Consider the following 15,674-nt stretch of genomic DNA (forward strand, 5'->3'; position numbering starts at 1 on the left):
GCCCCGATAATAAATGGCCGGGCCTCAGGTTCCAAGTCACAATGAGGAGATGCGAAGCGAATGCATTCGATACACGTCGGGGCGGGCACCGCTCCGCCGGCAGCTCAGCGAGGCAGACAGTCGTCTTAAAGTGAACCAACAAGGGTCCGATAAAGACTTATATATACATGGTAAGCCGAAATCAGCAAAAATCAGCAAGTCGCGTGCTTGCAAGATGTCTCGAGAGAACGGTTACGTCTTGCTCTTAGGCCTCCAGATCATCGGCCAAATTGTCACGCCTTCGCCGCCATTCTTGCGCTCTCCATCGGCGCCGACTTTTCCCTTGCCTAGGACGATCCCTCCCAGGTCCTTGAAGCCCAACTTGCTGTACAGCCGCCTGTTCCTCTCTGTGGTGGCTTCGAGCCAGACCGGTAGTCTTTCCTTGGCGGCGAGTTTCTTCGCCTCCTCAATCAGCCTGCTGGCCAAGCCACGGCCTCTGCCTTCTACCGCCGTGCCGATGAAGAAGATGTAGTAATACTTCTCCTTGCCCAGCTCCCGCTTCTTGGCGTTGCCAGTAAGGTTGGTGAACTCCCAAATCATCTTCTTACATCCTCCAAAGCCTATTCTTCTGAGCATGTCGACCAGACCCGCCGGGATCAACGTCCAGGGGTTGCCTACATCCTCCCCGGGAGGCATGACCACCGAGGTGCATTGCCACGATGCTGCCTCGTAAAACACGGCGCGATTCAGCGCGGCGGCTGTGAGGAGCGCGGTGAAGTATGCTGGGAGGTATGCGATGCGCTCTTGGCGAGGGAGTGAATTGAGCACATAGGTGATTGCCGGGTCGTCCTCGAAAACAGGAGCCAGCACCGCAGCTGCGGGTGCCACGAGGGCTATGGAATCGGGAATGCACAAACATGTCAGCTGTGGGCAGTATCGCAGCCATCTCGCGCATGGCGCCACGCACCTTTTCCCGCGCCGGAGCTTGTTTCAACGTCGGCCATGTTGATTTGCTTTGCAGTACGTAGTATGATATGGATAAGTATTCACATGAGCGAGATTGAAGCAAAGAAGGGGTTGACGCGTCAAAATTAAGCCTACGCCACCGACACCCATCAAGCCACCGTACAAACACCCATGCAAAGAAAGGGCAATCTATCTTTTGCCAAGTTTTAGTTCGCTCCGACGCCTCCGACGGCACGGCGTGTCTGATGCCCCGACCGACTGATGGGTTTCCCTCTCGACCATTGTAGTCCTAGTAGGATCATTTAATGCGGAGTACACGATTTGTTCAGTAGCAGAAGGATTCGTCTGCAGCGCCCTGTCGTCGCCAACTAGATTAGATGGCACGGTCGCGAGGCCGTTTTGAGTTGACGGCAAAGCTCCGTTCAGGTAAGGAATTTGGTCGGTCGTCCAGAACTTGCCGCCAAGATGCCCTTCCTTCCATCATTGTAACCTCTTACTCACAAGCATTCCACCCCAATGGAGGCACACTGCGCTTCAGGGCGCCTTTTCCGTTCGTAATTCGACTTCATTACTGCGATCGCCGAGAGCCTCGTTCGTGCAACCGCATTGAAATCTTCTCTGGCTGCTTTGCTGCTGTGGCAGCTGGTCAATACTCGCAGCATGGGTCGAAATCCGTCCCTGAAACGCATTGCTTAATCCACTTTCGTCGCTGTCCTACCAGTTCGAAGAATGCGCTCTCTTGTGTACCATCCTAGTAACAAGGCACTTCCAGGCCCGCAAATTGCGGTCGACACAACGGCAACAGTCCCAATCCGTGCCCATGATAGGCGCGTCCGGCCGGCGGCTTTCAAGTCCTGGTATTGGTACCCAAGCCAACAATACACTGCGCCGAAGGAGCAGACGTAGTCGTATTGCACGATCGTACGAAGGGCTACCATTCCGTCCTGGGGATTCCGAAGGAGGTATTTGGGTACGAGCGCTTCCAAGAGGGGAGCATCAGCGTTGAGGGCCGCGTACCAGTGTGTTAGTGTACCGACTGCTGCGAATGTTCCCACGGAGATGCGTAGGTAGTCGGTAGACCGGGTCGACGGCAGTAGAAAGCCCGCGAGGCCCGATCTAGCAAGCAGCAGGAGCAGCAACGAGCCCCAAACACCATAGAGTTGCCATATCCAATTCCACCAGTGTCTGTCTTCCAGAGATGTAGACCAATATGATCCAAAATGGGGCAGGTAGTAGGCGAGGAAAACCGTGGGGAGGACGGCAGCAACGACGGCAGGGTCGAGGCGCCCGATATCGGGTGAGTCAAGAAGTTGGTTCAGCGGTGCCAACACAGACAGCGCGAAGTAGTATATGGGTCCCAGTAGGCCGACGGGGATAATCTGTGCGAAGAATGTTAGGAGTATGGGGCTTAAAGCCGGCAACAAACGTTAGCAAACGACTGGATCGCGTAGTAGTATTCGAGACCACATTATCCGGGAACACGTACTAGCGGAAGACGGTCGCGCGGTACATGCCGCGAGACGATTCAAGCAGTAAGATGGCGTATATCCCAGCAAAGTCCGTGAGGAAAACCAGGGACTGCCAGTAGGCGCTCGAATCAACTCCAAATTGGAGAAGAGCAAAGGCCGCCGTGATGGGACTAAACAACTCGTCGATGAGTGTCACGCCATAGAACCGCCTCGTCAAGGCAGCGCTGGCGTCCCTAAACTCGAATCGCGAGCGCTCATGCATGCGCTCAATGAGGGGCCCGGACGTTTCGGCCATCAACACTGCTCTAGCCATGAGCAGCGCCAACGCCACGATGGGCAACGCGCGAATTGCTCTGTTGGTCCTCGACGGAGCCTTTGCCCCTGAGCGGCGAGTAATGATGACCGTAGCAGGCATGATTGACGGCTGTAGTTTGAGACAGCGCTCGACGACGTGGGCATGGACTTCGTGAGCCTTTCGACGCCTTCAAAGAATGAAGCCCAGTTCGAGACTCGCTCGTGAGCGTGTCGCAACGCGCGGCGAGTTTTGCGAGCGGGGACACAAAGTCCGGGGTCCGTCTGACATGCCTCCACTCTGGTCCATGCCACCGTGAAAGAGTGGCGAGACCATGACAGCTTGGCAACCTCTAACGCCCATTCCCCCCCCCAAGTGGTGGATATCAGGTATGCATGAACTTGTCTTTATGTGTTTAGCTGACGCGGAGAGTAATTGTCTCTCCGCCTCAGAGCGGGCAAAAGAGTCGAAGCTTGGCGAAGAAAGAAAGCACGCAGTGACAACCCACTGGGCGAACAATCGACACACACTGCAGCTTGCAGCCAATGGCGGGGAAGAACCCTGCCGTGCCGCGCGCCATGCCGGCTGTTCATTGCTTCATTCCGACAGGACGCGACCCGGCGGGTGCTGGGCTCCGTCCAGAGGGTGGGTGGTGGCCCCTTGCCTTGCCGGCCCCGTGGGGCGCAACAACCAAAGCCACTCGGCACGCGACTACCTTTCCGTGTGGCTGGTCCTATTACCGTACTTCAACACGACGAGGATAGCTTCATGTTATAAAGTGCCAAGTTTATGCCAACATCTCTTGACATGCTCACTCACATCAAATGGCAACCCGCAAGTGAGACAGCCGCGAGGGCGATACGCGTTCGAGGTGGTAATGGTAGCTTAAGCTTGTTCTTGGTAAATGCGACGTGTGGTTGCAGCGGCAATGTCTTACATTTAGGCTCTTGCACGGCCTAGCCGTCCGCCCTTGTTTACACAGTTACCCGCTCCAGTCCTCTTAACGTCACGATGCCAACCCCTACCATCCGTGCGCATCTTCTCCTCAACGGGCAAGTCAACCCTCTTTGAGCCTCAGTCCACGGGAGCCAACGCAGTCTTGGCAAGATGACCGGCTGCCTTGGACCCCGGAGGCAAGAGCAAGTCTCGTGGGTGCTCTCAGCATGAATGACCTGATCATATGGGCGCCAAATCCAGCGTCTCCACGCAGCGTGACGATCGATTAAGCACCAAGAGCAACCCCACCCCGCCCACGCGACTTTAGCTTTGCATGCTAGATCTTGACGGAGTAGGGTTGCGGCCGATGGGGATAGCGTCGCGCGCTCGGCCGGCCTTCTCCCTTGTCATAATACCGGGGGGACGTACTGCAGTAGTATAACAGTCGCATGAATCACACTACCCCAAGACAATTCTAGCCTCATGCACCCCTGGAGCCTTGTGCAGGCACCAAAGGGGCAACGGCATATGCGGTCCAATCGGCGTTGCTTGCCCGCACAGTTTTGTCATCCGCGATGCCTGCAAAGGATGTCATGGCAAGAGTTGTTCCTTGGACGCGTGACGTTGGACAATGGGCCTTGCAGGCATAGTCCAGGACACGACCGCCGACATGACACCGGCATGCTAGGCGTGGTGTCTCACTGATCGACAATGTTTGATGACACTGTCTTCAGACTACGCCGAACCAGATCGTAAGGAACCCCTTGTCGCCAAGGAAGAGGGGCTCGGTCATGCGAGGGAGAAACACGACAAACGCGTACGTATTTAAGACAGAGCCGTGGCTCGTAGTTGTTGTTGAGTGTTTGCAGATCTCAGGCGATAGAGCTCCATCATCCAGCGTCGGGGTGTCAAAGTCGCGCGCGCACGAATTGAACGAAGAAGGTGATTTGCTTCTTTGCGTCTTTGCACTTTGTTGTTTCCATTGAAGCCCTTCACGATGCGTCTCACTTCTGCGCCTGCCTGGGTGGCTGCGGTGTTGCTCAGTTCTTTGGCAACAGCATCCACGGCCTCCAACGTCAAGCGCGCCCCGGTGCCTTACAAGGTTCAGACGCCGCCTCTGGACACGGATTGGACCTATGAGGTCGGCACCGATCCCTGGCCCGAGCATCCTCGCCCGCAATTGCGGCGCGATAACTGGCAAAGCTTGAACGGCATTTGGACTTTCCGAAACGCCGGTGGCGACGATGCCAGCGACCCTCCGAGCGGACCTCTGGACCGCGAGACCATGATTCCCTCATGCATTGAGAGTGGTCTTTCTGGACTCCAGGAGCTCAACGTCACAAATATGTGGTTCGCGAGAGACTTCAAGGTCCCCCGCTCCTGGGGCGGAAAGTCGATCGTTCTCAACTTCGAGGCCGTCGATTACCAGGCGACCGTGTTCGTCAATGGCGTCAAAGTCGGCACCAACACCGGCGGATATTTCCGCTTCAGCATCGATGTGACTGAAAATGTCAAGGTCGGCCAGAGCAATAAGCTGTATGTCCTGATCTCTTGAACTTCAAGAAGGGTCCGCATAGTAACCGACTGACGCATTCGCAGTGTCGTCTATGTCTTTGATCCTACCGACGCGGACATCATCCCGGTAGGCAAGCAGACCAAGAACCCCAGCCACATCTGGTACCGGCCGTGCTCGGGCATCTGGCAGACCGTGTGGATGGAGGGCGTCGCCTCAAACCATGTGACCCAGCTGGACGTTGCTGCCGATATGCATGGTCAAGGTAGGATGGGCTCTGGCTCTCGACGAATGAAGGAAGATGCAATCGCTAATGCCGCGCTTCAGTCACTGCTTGTGCTCACACTTCCCAGAAGGGGAATGCAAAGGTCAAGTTCGACGTCATTGACAGCCGGGGCAGAGTTGTCGCGACAAAGTCGGGTTCAGCCAACACCGAGGTCAAATTCCGTGTCGAGTCCCCTAAGCTGTGGTCTCCTGCATCGCCCAACCTGTACAATGTCACCGTGACCATGGGTGATGATAAGGTCCACAGTTATACAGGCTTCCGCAGCATCACCACCGGGGTCGTGGAGGGTGTCCAGCGCCCGCTGCTCAACGGCAAGTTCAACTTCCTTTTCGGCACTTTGGACCAGGGCTTCTGGCCCGACGGCCTTTACACGCCACCCAGCCGCGAGGCCATGATCTACGATCTCAAGATGCTCAAGAGCCTGGGCTTCAACATGCTCCGCAAGCACATCAAGGTGGAGCCGGACCTGTTCTACCAGGCTTGTGACGAAATTGGCTTGATGGTCCTCCAAGACATGCCCAGCCTGCCCGCCGATGGTAACAGACCCCCAAATGATGCTCAGCAGGCAGAATTCCAACGCCAGCTCGAGATTCTCATCAATGAGCACAAGAGCTACACATCTATTGTTACCTGGGTAGGTCGTATAGCATTGAGCCAAATGTGGGCCGAAACTTGTCTAACGACTCAACGCAGGTCATCTACAACGAAGGCTGGGGCCAGCTGAGGACTCAGCCCTTTCCGGAGGAGAAGCTGACTGAGATTGTCCGCGAAATTGATCCCACGAGGCTCATCAACTCGGTGACGGGATGGAACGACCACGGTTTTGGCGATTTCTCGGTAAGCCCTCGTTCAGCCGCGAAGTCCCCAATCAATTGGTAGTGAGACTGACAGTGGACACCACCAATCTAATATACAGGACAACCATCATTATGCCAACCCTCAGTGCGGCACGCCGTTCTATTCTCTGGCGTCCTCGCCCTACGACCCCAAGCGAATTGGCTTCCAGGGCGAGTTCGGTGGCATCGGACACAATGTGTCATCTGAGCAGTATGTATTTCCTGTCATCGCCATACAATTTGCGTCAAAATTTGTGCAAGTGTGACAGGAGCTGATCAAAGCCGCCCCTTCATAGCCTCTGGAAGGTCGACCAAGCTGTCAACAGCATCAACCAGACCTACGAGATCAACGAAGATCTCAACGCATACAACTATCGCGCAGGAGTTCTCTTCAGAGAATTTCGAGAGCAAGTGGAGCGATACGCGTGCAGCGGTGGTGTTTGGACCCAGACAACTGACGTTGAAGGAGAGGTCAATGGCTTATACACTTACGACCGACGCGTGCTTCGGCCCGACGCGGTACAGTGGAAGTCCGATATCCAGGCTCTGTACAAAGCAGCTCGGGGTAGAGGCGGGGTTTAGCTGGTACGCTGGCAAACCCAATTGTTTGCTTCAGGCCCTCCCGTTGCGTCATGCATATGGACACACCTTTATTAGCTACATGTACATACTTGCGACCCTTAGCTATACATATAGCCTTCAATGCAGAGACATGATCTACCGATCCTTGATAACGAACGTAGTTAGTATTAATTCACGGCACAGAGGCCACCAGCTAACTCTCCGCACATCAGAAACGTTTCAACAACGAATCGTGTTTCACGCGTACAGGGTAAGCCGTGAAGGCTTGGTGTGTTCGTGGTGAAGTCGTGGTGACACTAACAAACATAACAAATCAATGCGGGTCTCGATGCGACCAAATTTTCTGACACACCACGTGCACTTGATTCTCAACGAACGGGGAGCCGACACCCCACGATCCTTCTGCGGGAAACACTGGCGACTGCACGTGGGCGGCGTCCAGGCGATATGGACTTCCCCATGGGGACCGTGATGCTAGTTGGGGTGTGCCGCAACACCAAACGAAGCCGTAGCGACCCCCCCCAGTCCCCGACTCCCCGCGCAGGGCGGAGGCCGGCCCGGTGGCGTTCCGTACGCCGGCGACGAGGGGAGTGTGTGAGCCGATCGCGGGGTTTTGGGGAACGAGAGCTTCCCCACAGCATGGGGTCACGTTGCACTTGGCGGGGAGCCGACTAGGGTCCTTCTTCTGCGACTCGTATACTGTACGCGCCGTCAGTGGTTCGCTGATGGGCCCGCGGGTCGCGGCAGGCACCAGCAGGCGATAGTTGGGGTTTGCGGCGAGGCGACTCCGCTGGTTCGAGTCAACGGCGCTGGGGTCAAATCGGTACGGGACCGTGGTGGCACGATGATGTTGAGGAGCTCAGTCGAAGACCCTGCATCTCACAACGCTCGGCAAGAGTCGTTTTTGACACTCGACATTGTCCGTGCCTGTGCTCGGAGACAAGCCGTGCGACTGACGTGACGCAATGGGCTCAAACATCGAAGCGGAGCTTGTTGATGGAGAATACGAACAGGACGACGCATTCGGATCCCAGAATCGCGCCGATGGCCCAGGGAGCGAGGAAACACCAGCGTTTGTGTCCTTCCACGTGGGCGTCGCAGCAAAAGCCCTGTCTAACGGCAATCTAATCGTTTTGTTCTTGTTTGCAATAGATGCCAGTCCTGTCGCAAAAAGAAGTCAAAATGCTCCAGGCAACAGCCGTGCTCACAATGCGTCAAGTCCGGTAAGAATAGCAAGTGACGGATCCAACCTGGCGCCCGAATTCGTCTCGCTCACAGACCCATACAGGTGTCGAGTGCACATACGAGGACAAACGCCTCAAGGGCGGCATCAAGACTGGTGTAGTGGAGCGCCTCAACCAGCGGATAGACGCGCTGGAGAGCATGTTCCTCGGCCAAGGCATCTTGATGCAGCAGTTCATGGACGCCGGTCGGAGTCGTGTCGGGCCACCGACTTCCCCCGGCCGGTCGAACAGCGAGGGGGAACACCCGACGATACTGCGCATGCACACGGACCGCTTGAAACAAGCGCTGCAGTCGGCGGCGGCAAATGCGGATTCAGATCACGACGGCCAAGGGGGCGGTCGACTCCCCGAGCTTGGAACAAAGCGGAAGCGAAGCTTCGAAGCGTACGCAGCGCCGAAGCGTATCCACACAACGTCGACGGAGGATTTGTGCTCTCTGAACCCGCTTCCGAAGCAGGTTGATGACACCCTGACGACGTACTTCAAAGTGGTGCATCCATGGCTGCCGGTCCTTCATCCGTCGACGTTCCTTCGGCGAGCGCGTGACCCGAACCGGTCCGATGGCGTCACCCTCATCATCCGCGCTATAGTCGCCGTAGCTGCCAAGCACGTGGTCAAGACCGACGCGGAGGAAGTGAGTGATCTGAGCGAATACGCTGAAGTCTGTCGCCAAGGGGTGACCTCTACAGCGACAGAGGCAAACTCGATTGAGGCTGTTCAGGCCTTGCTGCTCATCACGTTCGACACTGTACGAAGTTCATCATCATCACGACCAGTCTGACGAGATGTTGTAGCTAACTGTTGCTCCAGCTTGGAAGTGGAAGGAGTTCGTCGCCGTGGTCTCTCATTTCTCTCGTCACGCGCAAGGTCGAGGACCTGCAGCTCAATGCTGAAGACTCGGCGAGAGGAGACTCCTTTGCGGAGTTCTTCATGACGAGCCCCCCTGTACTACAGCCAGCAACTACGTGGCTTGAGACCGAAGAGCGGAGGAGAGTGTTCTGGGCGGCTTTTTTGATGGATCGCTTCTGCAGCATCATGACGAGGTACGACTCTGTATACCCGACTGAAACCTCATGCAGGTGATCTAACGAGAGTCGTTACAAGCACCGCTCCGGCAATATCCAGCAAAAGCATTCGAAGACGCCTGCCATGTGACGGGTGCATGTGGGAGTCCGATCAATGCGTTGAGACCTCGTATTTCAAGCTGGACGACCAGCCGCAGGTGGAGGATAGCGCGGCACCGGAAGAGACATCGCCATTCCCGCCCCCGTATGCGACAAAAGAAGGACCAAACGGTGTTGGTGGTCTTGCATATACCATCGAAGCGACCGAGTCCTTGTCTCTCATCACCAAGTTTAATCTGCGTCACTCGTTGGAGCACGGGGATGCCAATCGACTGTCGGCATGGTTGACCCGCTTCCGCCAACTCGACTCGCGTCTGCTGCAGTATGTCATCCCTCCACAAAGCCGCCCTTGAAAGGAGACTATTTCGCAGAACTGACTGCTCGCGTAGATGGGAACTGTGTTTGACGCACCGATGGCGGGATGTCCGAGTCGTAAACGGCTACATCGATCCGAATCTGACGTTGGCACACATGACGCACAACGCCGCCATCATCATGCTGCATCGTAGACTCGCTCACCCCCCGCCGCAGTCCAAGGCATGGCTTTCGGGGCTCGTCTCGGCAGCGTCAAAGGAGGCATGTGTCATGGCGGCGATGAAGATTGACAAGATCTCGCGACGATATCTAGCTGTGAGTGAGGGAATAGCTCCTCATCAATTTACCTTTTGCCTGTTTGTCGCCGGGCAAGTATTACTAGGTATGTTCAGCGAGAGGTTCACGCCCTGTTGGCTGGCGATTGAGGCAGAGCGACTAACATGGACCACTACAGCGCAAGCGTCCTACTACGCCGTACGACCTCCTGATGAAGTCAGCTCTATCATTTCGTCCTTGAATGAAGTATCTCGACGCCTGTCGGCCGACTCTCAAGCTAATAACATCTGTCCGGAGAGCCCGGCGACGAAGCTCGCCAGAGCGCTTGCCGAACAAAGAGACCGAGACCTCCCGTCATACCAAGCCGAGCCGTCGGCATCGAGGCCGCCGCAGCAAACACCATTCCCCGACTTCTACAACATATCAAGCGCAGCCGATATCCCAAGTGTGCTGCAACACTGTGCGACGTCCCCATCCAGCGGCATTAGCCCGGGTGGGATCGCGTCCTTTGGCGCCGATAGTATCAACGCGCTTGGCGAGAATGTTGTCGACTTTGCGCAGTCATTGCTGCCGGCTTCTCGTACCGGTGGCTGGCCGATGACCGTGGCTGCAAGTGGTCGCTCAGCGGCCGCTGAGGGAACAGAGATGGTTGTCGGCTCCGGGGCCAAAGATTTCGACTTTTTCGCCGAGCTGAGGAGACTTGAAAGCCGGGCAAAAGAATACGACAAGCGACCTAATCGAGATGGTGAAGTGGCTCAGCGTAAAGGGGCGCAGGACTCTAGCTGAAGTATGCTCTGGTCGTGCCGAAATTCTTCACGAAGTCATGCCTGAATTTACGAACTTCTGGATTCCTGAAAATGGACATGGACGAACACGCAAACGCTTTATCTAGCCCCATTGACGCTGCAATACTTAGATGCCCGGCCCCTCATAGGCACCGCGATTGGGCTTCTCTGTTGCCGAGACGGCGTTCCCATAATAGTCCCTTCCACCATTATCGGCAACGATAGCGCCATTGTGCAAGGCCGGTGACGTCTTCTTGAGTTGGTAGCCGCCGACTGAATCCAGGGTGTTGCCTCCCTTGCCTGGGTCAACAAAGAATGGGTTTCCGGCGATGCCATTGTTGGTTGGACGGGCGACATCTTGGAAGACATTCCACTCCCAGCTTATCCCACCGCGTGTGGGCAGCGTCGATTTGCTGTTGCCGACAAAGATGTTGTTTGTAAAGTGCGTCGTCGGGGGCACTTCAATCTCAAAGTCTTTATCCGCGCAATACATGACATTCTGGTAGAAGTAGAGCGTGGGCTTATCGCCGTTGCTGATCATGCGGCAATCGTTCTCGAAGATGTTATACCGCACGATCTGGTCCGCGCCGCCAGACGTGCCGCAGCCGTCGCAGTTTAGGAACGCGCCGCCGGCATTATCGCGACTGTAGTTATACTCGACAGTGCAGTTTCCGGTATTGCCCCAGTCGCAATCGAAAGCCTCGCTATCGTATAGAGACATGATGCTGCCGTAGACGACGTTGTGCGAGATGACGGGATTATGATCGCCTAGAACCCACATCCCCGCGAAATTACCACCAGTCCATGGATAGGCTCCGGTGCCGAGGTTGCTGGCTGTATTATAGTCGATGAGAGGCTCGTTACCGTAGGAGATTAAGATTCCGTCGCCGCCGCAAGCGTTAATGTTGTTCTTGGTGACGTGAGGCTTCTGGCCCAAGTTTGTCGCCTCGCCCACTCGCACCTTGATGCCACCGCCTCCACAATCGTGGACATCGTTATTCTGGACCAGTACGCCATCGTAGCGGCTGCCTTTGTTGGCTACGTCCACGAGGATGCCGGCAGAGAGAATGAAATCCGCAGAGTGCGTGGCTTTGTTCGTTTGGCCCGCGACATTGTAGACCGTATTGCCATCAATGGTTATGCCCGTGTGTGTCTTGCCGTCACTAGACGTGGCGTGAATGCCTTGCCTGGCGGCGAGGGCAGAGGCCGGGTTGGTGACGGAGAGCTTGGAAATAGTCCAGTAATCCTGGTTGGTCAGCGTGACTGCGGCAGCAGCCCCGTTGCCATCAATGATGGGGTTGCTTCCGGAGCCGTAGCTGGTGAGTTTGATCGAGGCCGACGCTGTGCCGCTGCCTTTGGGCGACAGAACCCCCTTACATGTCGTACCGGCCTTGATCGAAATCACGTCGCCCGCCGCGAACGTTGGCGAGTTCACCTGCGCGAGACTGTTCCATGGACTACTTTGTGTCCCGGAACCGGCTGATGATTGCGAGCAATCCACGTAGTAGTTTGTTGCCAACGCCGGGCTGCTCCATGCGGCGACGGCGATTAAGGTTCTGCTGATTGGAGCCATGGTCGAGTTGCTTGTTGAAAGGCAAACCGCTCAAAACACAAGGCTTCGTTCCTGATTGTCAACCTCAATTATGGAATGAGAGTTATGTACGGTCACAAATGTGAGCCAGAAGAAGCCTGGCGGGGAGACTGCCGACTCTTCGTTTTTACGATTCTGTAGTCAAGCTTTTATAGCACGACAGATCAAGGTCATGGTTAGAACTACGGTTCCTGCAACAAGCCACCGGGGGGCACTTGTAGTGGCCAGCGGGCATGACCGGGACCCCGGCCACGAAAGGCTTTAGTTGATAACCGGCTGCGCTTGTTGACTGGTGCACCGAAGCGACCATGCTTTGCGGAGTCGATGACCGAGACCATGCCGACGTTCTCGTGCGTTGCCATCGTGTCAATCGCCCGGGAGCAGGTCATTGGAACATGGCCTGACGGCAAGTGAGCCGATTACCCCACAAACCCCTCGCCGGGGCTGCGACCGCACCGCTGCCGCCCCCATCACCAATGCCCCATGACGCCGACAGCCGTCCGGACGCGCGGACAGCTACGGTGGTTTTGTTTGTGGGCCACGGTAGCCGTCCAGTGGCAGCCCAGACGCCCACCTCCAACAGCTGAGATCTAGATGGATGCCTCTCGTGGTATTTGGGGAATTGAGACTGGGGCCGAAGAAAAGGCCTGCTTGGATGCCCACTCAGTTGCACTCAGCAACATTTGCCCTAGTGAAGATTTCGGTGCTGTCAGGGAGACGCACCAGAAACGCTCGTTGAACCCGGGCGTCCGGGCGTCTTGAACTACATATGTCGTGAATCAGGGGTATTGTCTGCATACACGACGTGTAGACAGTGGCCCCGTGCTCGCATGAAGAATGCAGCGGATCGCTCCTGTCACGTTGTCTGGCTGTAGGACAAGGATATAGATTAAAAGTACAACTAAATGACCTGCCTAGACTAAGCCAATGCGAAGTGGCCGCCCTGATCCCAAGAGATCCTGGGCGTCTGCGCCCATCGGTGACCGAGGTTGTCCGTGGCCCGGTGCTTAGGGCCTGGCTTCGATGAGATGGCGAAGACAGCCGTAGCCAAGACAAAGTCCTGGGTAAGAGTATCGCTGGAAGCCTTGCGAATGATTGGCAGAAGAGTGCGCGGCGTCAGTAGATTGGTATTGGGATCCGTCTTCATCACCTCGCCGGTTGTGGACTCAAAAGGTCCTGGGGGTGATAAGTCCATGATGCCGCTGGCGCCGGCTGCAGACAGGACGAAAGCCGCCTTCGATGTTTCGAAAGCGCCTTCACTGCCGTCTGTGATGTTATAGGCACTCAACGGCGTGTCCGGCCCGCCCTGAGCACGGCCATTCCATAGGGAACGGCCATCGGAGCGGCGTCGGCCATCAATCGCGAATCCGCCTTCCACAGCTGTAAATGATTCGCCTTGTCGGAGCCCAGAGCCCACAGATCGCACGCGGTGTACACGCACATGCCAATCAGGCCACTGACTGCAAGGCGCAACGAGGGTCGTCTCTACCTCTAGGGCTCTCTTCCGCCATGGCCGCCAGCGATTCACCATCGCGGGGACCATCTCGCCGTTTACGGGCACCTCAATGGTGGTGGTTTCTCCGACAGATATCCATCGCACCGCCCAAGTATCGCCATCGTCAAGACTCAAGGCAAGCGTGTTATCGGGCGCGATCTGATTGATGGTGCCGCCCGCTGGGACGCTGAAACCAAAGGACGACGAGTATGCAAACTTGGAGTACTTGGCCTCTGGCACCTTCATCGGCCACACGGCAAATGGCCCCGATGAGAGCAGGAAATGGTGACTGCCGCCCTCGTGGTTACAGAGGATCTGGCGCGCGGGCTTGACCAAGTCTACTCCGGCGACATGAACTGGCGGCTGCTTGCCTGTGTCGTGTAGAAGTGGGTGGGCGAGTTCCTCGGCGGCCCAAAAGGGGTGCGCGGCAGGCAGAGCGGCCACGATTAGCGATTTGAGCGCCCAGTATGGCGACTGAGGGGAGTTGTAGGGTTCGGCCATGTACATGTTCGGATACACGAAACCAATGTTGAGCGTGCCGTCTGGCCAAAAGATGCCCTCGGAGTTGGTAGCCCACCAACGCAAGTTTCGGAGCAGCATGCCCTTGATAGCGCCGTGGGACATCAGAGGGTCACTGTCGTCACAAAGCCCAGCACATGCAAACGCGGCATAGAAGCCGCTCATGGCGAAACGGTAAGTAAGGGACCTGCCGAACGGGATACCAGCGCCTGCAGGACCGGACAATCAGCACATCGTGGTACGCATAAGGAACGATGTGCCAAAGCGGCACGGGTGCTTACCATCGCAGTCAAAGTATCTCCAGAACGTGCGACTGAACTGCCTAGCCCTTTCTCGATACTTTGCCGCCCTGCTCGGGTCGAGGTCGGCCGCCAACTTAGAGTACAACAGCTGGCTGAACTGGATGGCGAAACTGCCGGAATAGTAGTCGGCGTGACGCCCGTAGGCTGCACTCGGTCCGGCTCCCTCATCCTCTGGATCTTCTGTGACCGGTCGCCATGGGCCGTCGGCCGACCATCCATCGCCAATGTCAAACGAGTCGAGGGTCTGGAGGTCCCTTTCCATCAACGGCCACAGCTGCTCCTTGGAACGGCCGCAGACTTTGATGAGGGCTAGATTCGACATGACGCGGAACCAGCGCCAGTTATTCTCCGGCATCGCTTTGCCGTTCAAGCCGTACAACCAGTTGGCCAAATGCTCTTTGCAATCATCCGATAATGGGTCGTAGAGAGCACGCGGTGCCGTCAGGAGGGCAAAGGAGATGATCTCGGCTTCGACCATCCTTTGATCCATGTCGACAATGTCCCCCCAAAACTCTGGGGACGACGGGTCGACGCCATATTGCAGCCCGTCTATCCACGGCTGGAGCAGCGAATTGTGTGCATCAATCCCTCCAGTTGCGTCTGGTTCCGACAATAGCGCTCCGACAACCCATAGTGGCCGCGCATAACCCTCTAATTGTGCGGCTAGATCGTCGAAATGAGCTGCCGATTCTACTGGGATCCTGACGCGCGCGTGGTGCTTGGAGAAGTAGGGGAGCAGGGGATGCAGAAGAGCCTCGCATGCCCGGGTGATGTCGGTCTTTGTGTGCAGCGGGTTGTCCGAGAAGCCTGCGAGAGTCGGCATCGTGATTCGTAACGTCGTGTAGCTTCGGACACTGCACGACTCACAGTGGACCGAGGGTCCAGGCCGCCGTTCATCTACACGGCGGTTAGGTTGGTCAACTTATAAGTTCCACCGCCAGCTTGTCCAGCCCCACGCTGCTCTTCAAAGTACCCGCATCAGCTGTACCCAACCTGTGGTCTTTCTGTTCGCCCCTTCACCATCGCATTGTCCAACCTGAATGTGATGAGTTGTGAAACGAAATGGCGTGGGTCAACGCCGAAATACCATCACTTTTTTTTCCCGTCGCGATGACAATGATTTGTCGACGGCGTCTTGGCCTGATCATCCAACCGATCGACGAC

General features: G+C 56.4%; 6 protein-coding genes across 6 annotated transcripts; 2 read left to right on the plus strand and 4 right to left on the minus strand.

The window, feature by feature from the left end:
* Window positions 1–231: 231 nt before the first annotated feature.
* On the minus strand, window positions 232–994 carry JDV02_000115 (uncharacterized protein; the record flags this gene model as incomplete). The annotated part of the gene is made up of 2 exons (XM_047980888.1): window positions 947–994; window positions 232–872 (listed from the first exon to the last, which is right to left on the minus strand). The coding sequence occupies exons 1-2, from the start codon at window positions 981–983 to the stop codon at window positions 232–234; spliced, it is 678 nt and encodes a 225-aa protein (XP_047836846.1). The 5' UTR covers window positions 984–994.
* Window positions 995–1,376: 382 nt separating this feature from the next.
* Window positions 1,377–3,010, minus strand: JDV02_000116 (uncharacterized protein). The gene is made up of 2 exons (XM_047980889.1): window positions 2,432–3,010; window positions 1,377–2,352 (listed from the first exon to the last, which is right to left on the minus strand). The coding sequence occupies exons 1-2, from the start codon at window positions 2,827–2,829 to the stop codon at window positions 1,638–1,640; spliced, it is 1,113 nt and encodes a 370-aa protein (XP_047836847.1). The 5' UTR covers window positions 2,830–3,010; the 3' UTR covers window positions 1,377–1,637.
* Window positions 3,011–4,516: 1,506 nt separating this feature from the next.
* Window positions 4,517–6,956, plus strand: JDV02_000117 (uncharacterized protein). The gene is made up of 6 exons (XM_047980890.1): window positions 4,517–5,178; window positions 5,242–5,420; window positions 5,483–6,075; window positions 6,135–6,278; window positions 6,358–6,488; window positions 6,574–6,956. The coding sequence occupies exons 1-6, from the start codon at window positions 4,640–4,642 to the stop codon at window positions 6,857–6,859; spliced, it is 1,872 nt and encodes a 623-aa protein (XP_047836848.1). The 5' UTR covers window positions 4,517–4,639; the 3' UTR covers window positions 6,860–6,956.
* Window positions 6,957–7,563: 607 nt separating this feature from the next.
* On the plus strand, window positions 7,564–11,106 carry JDV02_000118 (uncharacterized protein). The gene is made up of 7 exons (XM_047980891.1): window positions 7,564–7,931; window positions 8,012–8,082; window positions 8,148–8,851; window positions 8,914–9,146; window positions 9,208–9,549; window positions 9,617–9,924; window positions 9,997–11,106. The coding sequence occupies exons 1-7, from the start codon at window positions 7,825–7,827 to the stop codon at window positions 10,602–10,604; spliced, it is 2,373 nt and encodes a 790-aa protein (XP_047836849.1). The 5' UTR covers window positions 7,564–7,824; the 3' UTR covers window positions 10,605–11,106.
* JDV02_000119 (uncharacterized protein) lies at window positions 10,037–12,464 on the minus strand. Its single transcript, XM_047980892.1, has one exon. The coding sequence runs from the start codon at window positions 12,174–12,176 to the stop codon at window positions 10,731–10,733; it is 1,446 nt and encodes a 481-aa protein (XP_047836850.1). The 5' UTR covers window positions 12,177–12,464; the 3' UTR covers window positions 10,037–10,730.
* Window positions 12,465–13,089: 625 nt separating this feature from the next.
* On the minus strand, window positions 13,090–15,368 carry JDV02_000120 (uncharacterized protein). Its single transcript, XM_047980893.1, has 2 exons — window positions 14,490–15,368; window positions 13,090–14,417 (listed from the first exon to the last, which is right to left on the minus strand). The coding sequence occupies exons 1-2, from the start codon at window positions 15,331–15,333 to the stop codon at window positions 13,114–13,116; spliced, it is 2,148 nt and encodes a 715-aa protein (XP_047836851.1). The 5' UTR covers window positions 15,334–15,368; the 3' UTR covers window positions 13,090–13,113.
* Between the last annotated feature and the right edge of the window lie 306 nt (window positions 15,369–15,674).

The sequence above is a fragment of the Purpureocillium takamizusanense genome, chromosome 1 (genome assembly GCF_022605165.1).
Source record: "Purpureocillium takamizusanense chromosome 1, complete sequence".
In the NCBI taxonomy this organism is placed as follows: domain Eukaryota; kingdom Fungi; phylum Ascomycota; class Sordariomycetes; order Hypocreales; family Ophiocordycipitaceae; genus Purpureocillium; species Purpureocillium takamizusanense.

Excerpts from the sequence above, each read along its gene's own strand:
- JDV02_000119 (XM_047980892.1), bottom strand. The coding sequence starts at position 12,176 with ATGGCTCCAATCAGCAGAACCTTAATCGCCGTCGCCGCATGGAGCAGC.
- JDV02_000116 (XM_047980889.1), bottom strand. The coding sequence starts at position 2,829 with ATGCCTGCTACGGTCATCATTACTCGCCGCTCAGGGGCAAAGGCTCCG. Across the intron at positions 2,353-2,431 it reads CGCGCGACCGTCTTCCGCTA|CCCCATACTCCTAACATTCT; the intron begins GTACGTGTTCCC and ends GCCGGCTTTAAG.
- JDV02_000118 (XM_047980891.1), top strand. The coding sequence starts at position 7,825 with ATGGGCTCAAACATCGAAGCGGAGCTTGTTGATGGAGAATACGAACAG. Across the intron at positions 8,852-8,913 it reads TGCTCATCACGTTCGACACT|CTTGGAAGTGGAAGGAGTTC; the intron begins GTACGAAGTTCA and ends CTGTTGCTCCAG. Across the intron at positions 9,925-9,996 it reads CGCCGGGCAAGTATTACTAG|CGCAAGCGTCCTACTACGCC; the intron begins GTATGTTCAGCG and ends GGACCACTACAG.
- JDV02_000117 (XM_047980890.1), top strand. The coding sequence starts at position 4,640 with ATGCGTCTCACTTCTGCGCCTGCCTGGGTGGCTGCGGTGTTGCTCAGT. Across the intron at positions 5,421-5,482 it reads TGCCGATATGCATGGTCAAG|TCACTGCTTGTGCTCACACT; the intron begins GTAGGATGGGCT and ends GCCGCGCTTCAG. Across the intron at positions 6,076-6,134 it reads ACACATCTATTGTTACCTGG|GTCATCTACAACGAAGGCTG; the intron begins GTAGGTCGTATA and ends GACTCAACGCAG.
- JDV02_000120 (XM_047980893.1), bottom strand. The coding sequence starts at position 15,333 with ATGCCGACTCTCGCAGGCTTCTCGGACAACCCGCTGCACACAAAGACC. Across the intron at positions 14,418-14,489 it reads GAGATACTTTGACTGCGATG|GCGCTGGTATCCCGTTCGGC; the intron begins GTAAGCACCCGT and ends CCGGTCCTGCAG.